Source organism: Grus americana, chromosome 3 (genome assembly GCF_028858705.1).
Source record: "Grus americana isolate bGruAme1 chromosome 3, bGruAme1.mat, whole genome shotgun sequence".
Taxonomy (NCBI): Eukaryota; Metazoa; Chordata; class Aves; order Gruiformes; family Gruidae; genus Grus; species Grus americana.
Window position 1 is genome coordinate 60,396,161 of NC_072854.1, and position 14,728 is coordinate 60,410,888.

The window sequence follows — 14,728 nt, forward strand, 5'->3', positions numbered from 1 at the left end:
GTTCACTTGATATAGTTCTAATTGTATGTCTATGTATACAATAATGTAATAGCAAGCAGGGTTCATGTTTCCAAAAGCAAGTCACCTTTCTATAGCTATATTGCAGCTATAATGGTCTAATAATGGTCTCTGTAATGCTTGTCTCTCTAATACAACATGTCAGTGACTATATTTCTGCTAGAACCACTAACAGTGAAGAGGGAAAAGATTGTCTAACTTCTTGATATTTGTTGATGCCTTTTATTTCACTATTTCTAAAGTCTGTTGTATGAGTATTTGTCTAAAGCTAGTCTAATGCAGTAATATATTTTTTCTTTTGAAGGTGTCATGTCCTTGTGGATTAGGCCTGAGATCAAAGCCTTTCTGAGCTAAATCCATTCTGATATAGATTTTACTACTAAAATATGAGCAAGGTGCATGTGCTTTATTTCAATAATACACTTACTGTGTAATACGTTACTCATTTGTGAAATGTATTTTATGTCTTCCAAGTTATTTTTAAATATAAATACGAAGTGAGGTGATTTGAAAGTTGTCCATCGGTGGGAAAACCACAGACCAGCCACTTTCTAGATTCCTTTGACTATATAAAGGACTTCTTTCAGTTGACTACACGTAGCCACATAGCAACATACAAGATGCCCCAGTATATTCCATCTGACTTCCACTCAAGAGGGTCATGGTCGTCTAATTCACAAATGGGTAACTGTATTTAGGTGCTTTAATCACAAACTGAGTCTCTTCCTAGCTGACAGAAGAGCATTTTGCTGCTTAATGAGATAAGGGATTGTAAACAGCACCCTGTTTAGTGGTTGTAGCTCCTGATCTTCTGAAGTTACTTTTGGCAGATGTTGTTCAGAAGAAATGAGGCAGCCTCTAGCGTAGTGGAGGAAGTGCTAAAACTTTATGGGCAGCGTTACAAGAGGCACTGGAGAGGGAAAGTGTGTATCACCAAATGATTCAAGAATAAGGTGAGTTCTGAAAGCTGTATAAGAAAGAGGTACTTTTGAATGACATTAGCGGGAGATGTCCTGACAGCTTGCCTCAGAAAAGCATTGACAGCAGACTAAGTGGAGGAAGAGAAAGTCTTCTAGAATTTGATTTCCATGTAAAGACCTGCAAGCTTTCCTCACCTATGGCCTTGCAAATATTTGTAGCGATGCTATTTGTTTTCAATGCTGTAAATATTGGTGGTTTACTATCACTTGTCTTGATTTAAAAGTGATTTTAGTGTGGCAGGCGTAACATCAAAGCATGCTTTACACAGGTAGCACTGAGTGCTTCCTCCTACCCTCCAACTTTCTTTCTGTTGAGCATGGCCATTTGTTCACAGGAAAGGAGCCATCTCTTCTGCTTCAGAGGGTCTTGGCTGACCCAGAATGCATTTCTCAGGATGTTGTAACGAGTCTTGTCTGCTCTCTGGTTGCATCCTTTAACAATGTGTAACATAATGGAAGTACAGTTAACTGTGAACAACTAAAAAAATTAACTATCTGCCAGAAACTCAGTGGATTAGTATTAAGATAGCTGTGATTTCTCTCTCCTATACTTGTATTTCTCAGGGAGTCTGTGACTTTTCTTGAACATGTAGATTCTGCCTCCTGAGCTGGGAAAAAATATTTGATGTATTAATCTAAAAGCAGGTGGGAGAGATAAAGGAAATTCTGTGGAACTTCCTTGACGTTTTTAGTCAGCTATTCTTGTCTCAACAATACATGCCTTTGTCACCAGCAAGGCAAACTTCTATGCTCTGTTCTCTTTGGTGTTCATATGACCTTGGATGACAGTCCCTGATGCAGAACTCTGAATCTTTGGGTGATACAGAGAATGTCAAAATAAAGGGATCTCATAGGTGCCCAACTTCTGTATCGCCTCTGTATTCAAAATTCAGTCAAAAGTATTTTTTGCACTAGACAAGGCATAACAGTTCATGGAGCACATGGATTGACCTCTGAATTCTTTTGCCTGTGGGTGAACTCGTACTTTAAATATACACAGGAAGGAAATTACCCTTATAAACAATGGCAGAAGGAAGTAGTACTTTCTGTTTTATATTAGTTTGGGTTTTTTTTCTAATCTACATTGGTATTATACAGCACTCAAGGTAAATATATATTCTGAACTATCAGGTACTCTCTCCGCTAAGTGCCATTTTGGGACCTTGACTTCAATGTGTGATCCTGTTTGTGATATGCAAATCTTGCCAGTTGCAGCCATGAAACTCAGATTGCTGTGGCTAGCAGAGACCTCGAGACTTCTTAGTCATATTCCAACTCTTAGGCATCATACCTAGAGTATCTCTGACATGTTTGAACTGCTGTTAAACATTTAATGAAGGAATTCAAAAGCGTTTTCAAGTAGCTTGATACTGTTTTGACCATCCTTACAGTCAGAAAGATTTCTGTATATTCAAACTGAATCTTCTTCATGCCTTCCCTGCAGTTGCCACAGGAAAATAAAAACTGCCATTTCATTTTTCCAGTCTTTTATGTTTTGGTAAGCTATTTTCCTATTCCCTCTTAGCATTCTCTTTTCTGGACTAGTCAAACCCACCCTTTTCCTCTAGTGTTTCCCATTGATTCTACTTTAGAAGTCCCTAATCCATTTGGTTGCTCTCTCTAAACTACTATCTGTTTGCCTACTCCTTTCTAACAGATTTTTGGTCAAAGTTTGCATTGTTGACTGCTTTTATATCTGCATTGATTTTAAAACAGAACCTTTTCTTTATTTTTTTTTCCCCTTTTTTTCTTTTCTGTATGATCTATCAGTTCCCCATGTTGGATATAGTTGGGAAAAAGTAAAACCTGTCTTTGTACATATTTTTTACAGGTTGCCTGAAACCAGACAATCTTTGTTTTCCCATTATTTTCACTTTCTTGAATCCTTGTAATTAGTCTGAACTTGAAATAGAAATTATAAAATTCTGTAAAAGTTACTCTTTTAAAATGTTTGTCTAAAACTGAAAGAAATTCTGGGTTCTTCTTGCAGCATTTCAGATACCTAAATTTTCTACATTCCTATTACAGTTACAAACCACTGTTTAGCCTTGGCCACAGGCAAAACAAAAACGCTGTAAAAGGTGTGCCTAAGAAAACAAAAGTGCTCTCGTGTTGTTATGGTCAAGGCTGAATGTAGTTGCATTGATCCTAATGGGTTTGGGTACTGCGTAGAGAAACATCCAATGCCAATGTTTGTCAATGATACTAAACTAGGAGGAGCTGTGGACTCGAGGGTAGAGAGGCCTTACAAAAAGATCTAGATAGATTACAGACCTGGGCAATCACCAACTGTATGAAATTTAACAAAAGCAAGTGCGCATTCTGCACCTGGTACAGGATAATCCTGCTTATACAAACTGGGGGACGGGAGGCTGGAGAGCAGCCCTGTGGAAAGATATCTGGGGGTATGGGTTGATGGCAAGTTGAATATGAGTCAACAGTGTGCCCTGGCAGCCAAAAGGGCCAACCATATCCCAGAGTGCATCAAGCACAGCATAGCCAGCCGGTTGAGGGAGGTGACTGTCCCACTCTACACTGCTCTAGTGTGGCCCCACCTCAGGTACTGTGTGCAGTTTTGGGCAGCTCAGTATAAGAAGGACATCAGACTACTAGAGTACATCCAGAGGAGGGCAACCAAGATTGTGAAAGGTCTTGAGGGCAAGACTTAGGAGAAGCAGCTGAGGTCACTTGGTTTGTTCATCTTGGAGAAGAGAAGACTGAGGGGTAACCTTATCGCAGTCTACACCTTCCTCAAGAGGGGCAGCGGAGGGGGAGGTGCGGATCTCTCTATGGTGACCAGCGATAGGACACGAGGAAATGGAGTGATTGGACATTAGGAAAAGGTTCTTCACTGAGAGGGTGGTTGGTCACTGGAACGGGCTTCCCAGGAAAGTGGTCACAGCATCAAGCCAGCCAGAATTCAAGAAGCATCTGGATGATGCTCTTAGCCATATGATAGCAGTTTTAGGTAATCCTGTGAGGAGCAGGGAGTCAAACTCAATGATCCTTATGGATCCCTCCTGACTTGAGATATTCTATGATTCTATGATCCAAGATTTGGCTTATGAATTGGAGTGAATTTTGTGGCTTAAACCTAGCAATTAGCTGTACAGCCTAATTTATGGATTTTTATACCCTTGTGGATAATTCAAAATCAGCTGATTTCCATGCCTTAAATACTAGGACATTTTTTCTCCCTAAAATTTCTCTCTAAATTAAAAAAAATTTAAAACTAGATGCATCATAAAATAATGAAGTTGATAACTTTCACTGCTTTCTGTTACTGTGTACAAAACCATCTCGTATGATGAACAAGAGATAGCACATTATGTCCTTGAGAATAACCAGATTATTGTCTTTGTAGAAGACATGAGTTTTCTCTGTGGTCACCAATGTGCACTGGAAGGGCAGAAGGATCCCTGTGATTTTAATGGTCTCCGAGAGGCAGCTCACATTGCACTGAAGTATGAGGCAGATGCATTTAAAAACCAAAATGATGCAACCTCTGATTTACTTATGTTGCTTCCAAACAATTAACAAAAAGTACTGGTTTTGTACTGAACTCTGTCATTCAAGTCTGCAGCTTTTCATTCGCATCCTAAAACTGATCTATTTTTCCAATTTGTTCATGGAAAAGCTAGCATCAGTGCAATGGTTTGGGGGGCTAAAAGAGCATAGAAGAAGTGTATTGGCATGACACGAGAGCCTGATTATTGACTTCTCACATTGAAGGCTGAGTAAAACTGAGAGAAAGGGCTGGGACATTCTTTTAAAGTAAATTCATTTGATCCCATGAGGGAAAATTTTTACTTTATTTTAGGTTACAGTTCATTCTAAGAAAAATATCACTGGCTTTTTTCTTTTTTCGGTAGTTTGCCCCATCAACAAAACTGAAGTTATTGAATCTTCTAAAGGTTGCTATGGCTGCTGATGTAGAGGCTCAGCCTAAATGAGGACCATATAGCTGAAATACACTGAAAACCTAATGTCAGTATCAAGTGGAAATTTGCATAGATTTCAGATCTGTTTCTGATTACTTTGTTAGTCTGTATGTTTAAGGAATTTGCAGCCTTTGACAGGCATAGAAGAAAAATGACTAAGTGTGATTTCTAGATGGTTGAGCAAGAAGGGGATGGTCCATAGAGCTGTAATCCCCAGGTATCTGCATATGGTTTTGCAACACTAGAAGTCTATTTAAGAAGCAAATACCGATGATGGAGAAAACCGCCCCCAAATGGTTAAGGCCTTGTTTCTTTCATTTAATTGTATTTTTTCTGTCTTTTCTCTCCCCAGGTAGCAGCTGCTGGAGGACGTCTGAAATTTACAGTCTCCTATGACTTCACAAAGGAAGAAGAGACAGTTCAATTGATGGTTCAATCTGATGTCATCATAGAGGTAAAGTGATTGTATTTTCAGCCAAAAAAAAAAAAAAAGGGAAAAAAAGAAAATTCCCTCTTTCGTCAGATGTTCAGCATGAAGCCTGGTGATTGAGGACACAAAACAGCAAGGTGCACGTACTTTCACCTAATTTATAGTATCAGAAAATGGACACAATTTAGAGAGCTAAAGTCTTCAGTATTTCAAGAAGCCTCTGGCAATATTGCAGTAGCTTACAAAACTGTATTCTTCCTGCTCATCAGGAGGAATGAAGAAATGAAGTGATTGGTTGTTTGAGGTAACACTTTCACATTCTTTCAGCAGACTTGTGCTTGTGCAGCTCGGCATTGCGTGAATTTGCTTTTGCCTATGCAAAGCCATGACACTAGGTTTCAGCTGAATAACCTAAACTTTCTTTTGCACTGACTTTCAATTTTATCAGGCAAGCCCATTTCAGGGTTATGAAAGGTGAATGTTACTCCTGATACTTATGATTCTTGTGAAATATATTATTCAATAAATCCTGTACCCCAACTGGCTACATATAGAGCTTTTTTCCTGACTTTTTTCATATTTAAATGTCTGTCTCTCATGGCTCTATCTAGGGACGTGACTTGCGAATCAGCACTCCAAAAGAAGGGATCCACCTGCAGCCTTCTGAAGAGCACACTGAAGAAATTGTGCTGAAACCAGAATCTTTCTCTGTGCATGGCACTGATGTTCCAGTCAGCAGGAGGGAGTTCATGACTATCCTTGCAAATGTGAAGAGGATCCTCATAAGAGCCACGTACAGCAATGGGATGAATGCCATCTACAGGTGAATGTGGGAAACGTGTCCGTTTGCCACAGGCAGCTTCTCAAAACACTTGTTTTTCTCTCTTCAGAGAACTAAGCTGATATGATTTAAAACACACTAATTTATCATCATGAAATCCATAGCATTCATTTACACTTTCAAACTGTTGTTAGTATTTTTTTCATTTTGGGTAGGCAGGAGGAGGAGAGGCAACAGAAAGAAGCAGCCTTGTAAGAAAATGAAATCACATGGACTATTAAGGCATGAATGACAGTTCTATAAATATGTTTATTTTGTGAACACTGTAATTCCCATATATATGGTAAATCATGGAGTGTAGTAATGCCATGCTGAAGTAAGAGATGATATATTGCTTATATGTTGGTTTCCCCATTTAATGAGCATACAGGGCCACAGTAACAATGGACCAGAGAATAATAGCCTAAGTCTCTAAGCCAGAAAAGTGGCTTGAGGGGAATTTTCTATGTTTTTAATCAGTACCACACACAGAACTGGCTAATCCCAAAGCTTTTCCCTTGATTTATATCAGGTTGCTGGCTGGACTGCTTAAAACCACTGATTTCATGTGAAGTCTTCTGAGTCTTCTGATAAAATGAAAGACATGTTATATGCGATGACGTAGTTGTCCTATCTCAGTGGCTGTAGTGTGCTCGAACATGTAAAGCTCATTTTGCATTTAAAAATTTTCATAAGTGCATGAACAAATACTCCAGGTGAGCTAGAACATAGCCTCTCTCCTGACACTGTATGATTCTACTCTATCTCTACATTAATAGTTAGGTGGCATAAATAATATTTTTTAAATGTGCAATGGAATTGATTGCATAGTAGCTTTCTACTCACAGGGCATGAAACCTGAAATGTTCTCTAACCTACACATCACTTGATTCAGTAGCATAAGCCAATTTGGAATGGAGGGAGCTGATAGCACATTAGTGATTATTTGCTGAGAGCATGGATACAGTTTTTGCTACTGTGAAATTTCTTAAGCAATCCAACCATTATTTGAATACTTAGGTAATTAAAATACCTAAATTGAAAGGCAGGTTGTGTCAACAGCATGCATTTTTCTGATTTGAGCTTTGAGAGTGTACATTTTTTCCCTGCAAAAAGAATTCATGTTTCTTCAATCTCTTTCTGTTAGTTAATTAGTATGTATTACCTTTCTGTAAATCAGTTTGTGAATCATAAGCAGCTTGACTTTGAGCCAAACTGTTTCCTAATTTGCTCATTTGGTCATCAATCTTGCATCTCCTTGCATTCAGTTTGAAAACCTTTCATGGCTCATCACCTTCCCACCCTGGTGTTAGAGGAGAGGCAAACCACCAGGCAAGAGCTTATCTCTTATGCCCTATGAGCAGACTGTGAGTAGCCGTTAATCCACAGTTTACAGCTGAGACTAGTGGGAGCTCAGTAAGTGCTGTTCCTCCACTTTCTTCTCATTCAAATGAAATAAATACATTTAAAAAAAAAATTAGTCAGAATTTTGCAAACTAAAGAGTGCAGGAACGATTTTGGGGTGAACAATAGGGGCTTTTATGCTATGCTGTTTTAAAGGAGATATGTATGATTGACTTTGGGCCAAAGATCTTACTAAGTATTATGGGAAATGCAAACTTCAGCTATCAGTGGTTTATGTACATTTGTGTACTGACATTTGCACTAGAATGAGAAGGGGAGCTTTCCTACAAAAACCACTGGCTACGCAGTTACAATCTGTGAAGAAAGTGTGTTGCTGGACATGTACTGGCTCCATCTTGCCTCTGCTGTGGAATAGCGGGGGTGTCACAGATCAGATCCCCTCTGGCGATAACATAGAGCTCGGGTCAGCACACGCATGTAGAACTACAGTTCTACAGCTCATGCCTTGTAAGTAAGAAGTGGCAGACCTGTCAGTGGCACATTTGGGAGACTATGCATCACTGCCTGCATCCCAGATTACTGCTTTAGCCATTTGGCCATGTGTGCTGCCTCACTGTTTTGTAGTCTTGTTCACAGTCTTGAAAGCTGGAGGGGGATTTTTTACAAGGGCATGTAGTGATAGGACGAAGGGTAATGGCCTTAAGCTGAAGGAGGGTGGGTTTAGATTAGAAATTAGGAAGAAATTCTTTACTGTGAGGGTGGTGAGGCACTGTAACAGGTTGCCCAGAGAGGTTGTGGCTGCCCCCTCCCTGGAAGTGTTCAAGGCCAGGTTGGATGAGGCTTTGGGCAATGTGGTCTAGTGAAGGGTGTCCCTGCCCATGGCAAGGGAGTTGGAACTAAATGATATTTAAGGTCCCTTCCATCCCAAACCATTCTATGATTCTGTGATTCTATATTCAGCCTTTGGAGCATTTTGGTGGTGTGTTATAGATAACTTTCTGAAAACATGTCTTGGAAATATTCTTCAAGAATAGCTCTGGACAAACATATAATTTATGCTTTGCAGGTTAGTAGCCACCATCTTCTAGATGTAGTGACATTACAGTTAGGAAGATTGGACCCTTAAAGACAATGATTTAAAAGGGTGTTAGGGGAAGGAGCTGAAGTAATTTTGAAGAGTACCTTTTTTTCTAGAAATGATTTTATATTACTGGTACAGCTCTAGCTGTCCCTATGATGTCTCACACCAGAGAAGAATGCAAGGGTTACTGTGTTACTGTGATTACCATCAGCATGTCCAGAAGTCTCTGAAAATAGTTTGCTCTAAAATAAGCACATTTTATTGAGTGCTGTCAGGGTGCTCCTCATTGCAGTTCAGTGTGACAGAAGAGCGAATGTGAAATTCCAATCACAGTTAAATGAATTGGGTTTTTCATCCTTGATTTAAGTGGAGGAATTGTTGTTTCACACATCGGGGTGGGATTTACTGGGTGAAGTTAAATCTTTTCAGAACAGTGCATGCTCCCAGTCACATGATAGAGCAACAACAGCATTGACTGTCATCCAGCCCAGCTTATGATCTGTCGTTGTAGGCATATTGCTGATTTTCAGGATATACCTCAGTTCTGACTTTTTATATTCTCTTTGACTTTTATTCATGCTAAAACATACTAGATGCAAAGCTGTGCTCATAACTCTAAGATCATGCAAAACAACTCTTTTCTCCATATTCTGCCCCTTTAGTACTGCAGGGAAAATGTCCAGACCTAATGAAGAGGATATTCTTTGTGATACCTTGGGATGATTAAGGACTACTGTTGATGGGCTCCAGAGAAAGACATTTTTGCCAAAGAAATAGTGTAGAGCTAAGCCTTAGTAGATAAGTAGATATGAACTAAGAGGTTTTTATTGTCTTTTAAACAGGTATGTGTGGTGGACAGATGGATATTCCTCTGAGAGAGTAAAGAGGGTCTGGCAGAGAGACAGAGATTTTACAGGGTTATTAGATACTTCATGAATGACAATTTCTGCCTCAAAGCATCAGTAGAGTTATGCAACATACTAAATACAGATTGCTATATTAAGCAACCTGTTCATTTAAATACTGAAAGTTTTCAGAAATGGATAATGGCACCTCGTGTGGAAGGATTTCCAAAGGTGCTATTATAATCTGTGCTTGAGAAGAGGCCAGAATGGTGGCATTGTAAGATTAAGCAACTTTCTTGCAGTCGTGTAGAAAGACACTTAAAAATTCAATGGCGTTGTCTCCAGTTAGCAAGAGCTTTAACTTAAAGATTATATTTTTCACCTTTCTTTAGTTTAACCTACTAGAAACATTAGTTAATCAATCAGTAGCACTTTCAAGTAGTTGCTAAGCAATATTAATGCAGTAATGGTGATTTTGACTCTAGCATGGTTTTAAGAACATCTTTTGGGTCATTTTAAGCTTAGAATGTTGTTATTGCTCTATGGCATAATTAGGAAACTTCCTCAAATGAATGGGCTTTCATTTAGATGATCAAGTAGGATAAAAATGAGAACACAGAAATACAGCAATGACTTTGAAAGTGATTACAGCTTCTGAGTTTAAATCGAGATCCTTCTCTAACTTGACAGATCTTCCAAACTGTTGCAGTTAAGTCCATCTGTGGTAGAAGCAACAGGCCAGGAAAAGACAGCTCTCTCTTGTCATTTTGTTTAATCTAAATTGTTAGCTTGTGCTTCAAAGAAAGTTTAGTAGCACTGTTTCTTCAGTTTTCATATCCAGAGTGGCCACTGATGGTAAATGTTGTAGTTGCTCAGATGGGCATTAGAAATTGTGGTGCTAAAGATAATGGATTGCTTGCAACCACATATAGAATCAGCACTAGACACAAGAAGAAGGAAGGAAAGACCAAGGATTTTCTTCCATATGCAGAATTGGCTTCAAGACAAATGAGCAATGATTGGGTCAGTACTTCATGTGCCTTATGTAGCTGATGTGATTCAGATGCCTGGCATAGAAGACAGTAAACTATGCTGATACTGCCTGAAACATCCCCTTCCCTTTTAATCTTGTTTGGTTTTAGAAGTCAACAATTGCCTGCTGACAGTAACAGTCAGCTTAAATATTTGGTCTCTATGTCGAATCTCAAATTGTTCATGCATCTCCAGGATCCAGTGCCCCATTACTGCCAGCATTATGTATTTTAATGAATGCAGAATGGCATTGAGGAATCAGAATTGCAACATCAAGATGGGAGAAAAAAAAATCACTGCAGCTTTCTTCACTGGGTAACTGTTAATGCTAAAAACTGTTAAACACATTAAAATCCCATTTAGCAAATAGCAGAACATAATGAAAATTGGAACAATTCAGTGAATACAAATGTGGGATAATACCGAGTGTATTGTTTCTGTGTGTAAGTGCCTCTCTTTGTTCCAAGATCTGTGCTGAGAGGAAACTAGCTGTAGTTCAAAGGATAAATTAGACTTGGCCTTTTACTAGTAATTTGTTTCTTCATTTACAGATTTTTCTCCTTAAATTGTTATATTTTTTTACTGTTAAACCCATCACCATTTGATATCTAATATCCTAGAGATTGGTTATTCTATTGTAAGGAAAACTCAAAAGGATGATTGCAAAATAAGCATGCAGCAATGGAGCAAAAGGGAAATACTGAAAAATGAGAGAGATCTTACTGAAAATCTGGATAGGAACATGCATCCTTCTCTTAAAATAGTTCCAAGAACCTTTTACAGAGGTTCCAGTATCATCAAATTAGATTCAAGTTTCTAACTGCATAATCCACAATGGTAGTCCCTCTAAAGTCCAGTTATATCCCTAGTGATGGTAAAATTTCTATTTTTCTGAAGCTCCCATCCTAATTTCAGAAATCTTCATTTTTTTCCTGTTAGCTGTAATTTCTGTCTTATTGACAGTAGTCATAAAATTGAGTGGGAAAATATCCTGTCTTAACCTTTCCTCCAACCACTGCAGTAACAACAAAATATTTTTCTTGGATGTTTTCTTATCCAAGGTCATCCAAATAATTTTCAGGATTTTTTGGCAGCCAAAGTATAAATGCCTTAGCATGGAAGAAAAAAAAGGTTGGTTTATATTTTCCAAAGAAAATGGATTATTTTTTTAACAAAATGCATGTCATGATAGAAAGGTATTTTCTACTGAAAAAGACTTCAAAAGAAGCTTTTCTGGTAGCTCTAGGAATCACACACTCTGTTAAGATTGCTGGGTGAAAATAGAAGTCATTGAGCCTCTATAATGCCTTAATGTTCCTTCTGAATTCTCATGAGAATTAAATCCCCAAATCCCAATTTCTTTCCCCAGATGGATACTGTTGAGGTAAACTACATTGCATATTACTTGTCAGATTATCAAAAGACTTTTGTTGTCTTTCTCATCATACTTCCATGTTTTTTTAAATAAAAATCATGTTCAGTGTTTGGCTAAACAATGGCTGTTTAGTCAATGTTTATCATTTCTTTTTAAAGGGCGTGGGACAGAAAATTCTCCAGCTCTCTCTTCTCTGTCATTGGGGAAACCAAGGTGCATGGTAGAAGAGTTCCTTTTTCTTTCATGTACATACTTTTTTCTTTCATACACATAATACTTAAATCCTCCTGGACAGAGCTGAAATCTTTTTCAGAGGTTAAATCTCCAGAAGAAAAATACCCTATAACCGAAACTTAGTAATGTAATATTTTAGAAAGCTGGAGTAGTGGTTTATAAATTTTGAAGACTCTGCTTAGTGTCAAATTTGCTACATATACAGCTGCAATGCAAGTTGGCACATGTGACTTGCAGGCCAGGAATAGCCTTCTATCTACTGATATAGTGCTGTGAGACTTTTTTAATCTATTTTTATCAATGTGTGTCTGACCATAATCTGCTTCATATGACGGACAAAAATAGTAACAAGCCTACAGACATGTAGTTTAGGAAGAAATAGATGAATATGAAAATCTCCTTATTTATAAACAGGATAATATAAACAAGGCACTGAATGTCACTGTATACTGTTGCATCCAGCTGCACATATACTTCCTCTAATTTGCTATTTTAACTGTTTCATTTCTGTTACATCCAGACTAAGAAGCGTTAGCATTGAAGCCGCTGACCACGCTTCAGCTGGGAGAAAGGTGGCGTCTGCAGTGGAGTTATGTGACTGTCCCCCGGGGTACGATGGTACCTCGTGTGAGGTGAGTATCATGACGCAGTCTAGATCAATTGTGCTAACACTGTGATAGCTGTAAGCAACCAGGGGTCCTGTGTTGGTAGGAAATAGTAAGCAAGCTGTCCATTCCTGTTAGGAATTTGGTATAGATTCTCTAGTTGCCGTTATTTCTAGGTGGCCGTTCATTATATTTGATGATATTTGAAATCTGAAGTTTTGCACCTCTATGGTGACTGCTAAGTGATGAAAAGACACTTCTCTTAATAATAAAAAAAATAAATCAGTATTTGTACTCTTCAGCCAATTGATATTACAAATGCATGAAGCTATCACAATTAGAAGGAAAATGGCAGTAATCTGACCTGTGCACAGCAAAGCTGGATCAAATTATCTGGGTTCATGCGGCTGAGCTTCCTCTTTTGTTTTCCCAGGCCTTTGCCATTTGCCTTGGAGTCTTTGAGGATTGTGTGTGTGTTCATGTGAGGAGTGTTTTACTTCAGTTTGCTCCTGTTACAGATAATAACATACACACATGCTCAGAAAATACCCACTTTCCTAACAAATCCATTAGTTCACACAGAATATGTTCATAAAAGTATACATATGATTAACTAGCTCATGTGGGCATAGCTTGGGGTAAATAGAAGCCAAAAAAAAAAATTCTTCAAAAGCTTTGCCTTTAAGGAAATAGTTTCAAACACCAAGATGCTCCGCTTCACAAAACTACAAACTGTATGCCATTTACACAGGCACTCTAGGCATTTGCTTGTCAGCTCTCTTTTTCATTAAAATCTTCCATGCTTATATGTGATATTTCGGGCTTAGAGTCTAGTTTCATGCCAAATGTGATTGCTTGTTGCTGGGGCTAGATAAACTAATGTAGAAAGAAGGCCTAAAGGAATTAATGGATATTCTTATCACTTCCAAAATGGTACAGACAGAAAAAAAACACAAAACCTGGAGAAGAATATTGCCTACTTTGGCTGAGAAATAATTTTGAAGTCTGACCGTTGTCTGTCTGTTCAATTACTTGAAGAAGAAATCTGGATAAAGTGTCATTATGCTTCACACTTTTTTTTTTTTTTTTTACTTGTCCATTTTTACTCTTAATTCAGATTTAGGTGTGATTTCCCAGAAAGCAGCTGGAAAAGCAGATTGCAGATGTTTCGATGTCTACTTTTGTTGTAGAAGCTGAAGGACTTGGGTAGAATTCCTGCCGTGCTGCTGCTGAAATTCTCTGTACAACGTTGTGTCCTTCAATGCTAAACCTTCTCTCCAATTCAAAACAGTCCCTGAAATTTGATATATACTTAAGATCATATTCCACAATAGAAAGTACATATATAGATAGCTGCATAGTCTCTATGCACACTAGTGGGCATGGACACTCTTTGATTCCTGCCCTGGTTGAGTGCTAACCACAGACCTATTGAACTAAACCATATTATAGTCCCTACCTGTACGTCGGTTTTCCTCCCAAGATTGAAGGCCAAGAAGATAGGATAGACTTCTGCATGAGCACACTTTTCCTGTGTCCCCTTACTGAATTTCAGAGCATTTAAGACAACTCAGAAATGCCATTTGACAAAGCTGGCCTATCTTATAATAACAATGGTAGAGTTAAAAGTTTTAGTTACCATGCCTTTATTCACTGAATTAATTTCTCATGAGTCTTTTGTAGCACAGGTACAGCACATGATATGCATTGAACGGTTGTGCTTGATAGAAAAAAATGGGGAAATATTTTGGCGTTTTGAGTAGATGGTTGTGCTTTGTATAACACAGACAAGCAAGAAAAAAATAGGGCAATTACTTTTAACTTTTAACTTATGTTTTTCTTTTATGCATTTTATAACTCTGAATTTTAATTTTCAGTATTTATGGGTTTTGTTAGGAATACATTACTAAGAATGAAAAGAAGGAAAAATAAGGATCATGTCTCAGGTTTTAGAATGTTTTTTTAAAAGAATAATTTCAATTCATCTTCAAATTACTTTCAC

General features: G+C 38.1%; 1 protein-coding gene across 7 annotated transcripts in view; it reads left to right on the forward strand.

Annotated features, from left to right (window-relative positions):
- Window positions 1–14,728, forward strand: part of LAMA2 (laminin subunit alpha 2) — a 379,531-nt gene that overhangs the window by 200,695 nt on the left and 164,108 nt on the right. For all 7 annotated transcript variants that reach the window (XM_054819583.1, XM_054819586.1, XM_054819585.1 and 4 more), the window contains 3 exons: window positions 5,292–5,393; window positions 5,981–6,192; window positions 12,642–12,753. In XM_054819583.1, the coding sequence (XP_054675558.1) occupies window positions 5,292–5,393; window positions 5,981–6,192; window positions 12,642–12,753 (426 nt within the window). The remainder of the gene's footprint in view (window positions 1–5,291; window positions 5,394–5,980; window positions 6,193–12,641; window positions 12,754–14,728) is intronic.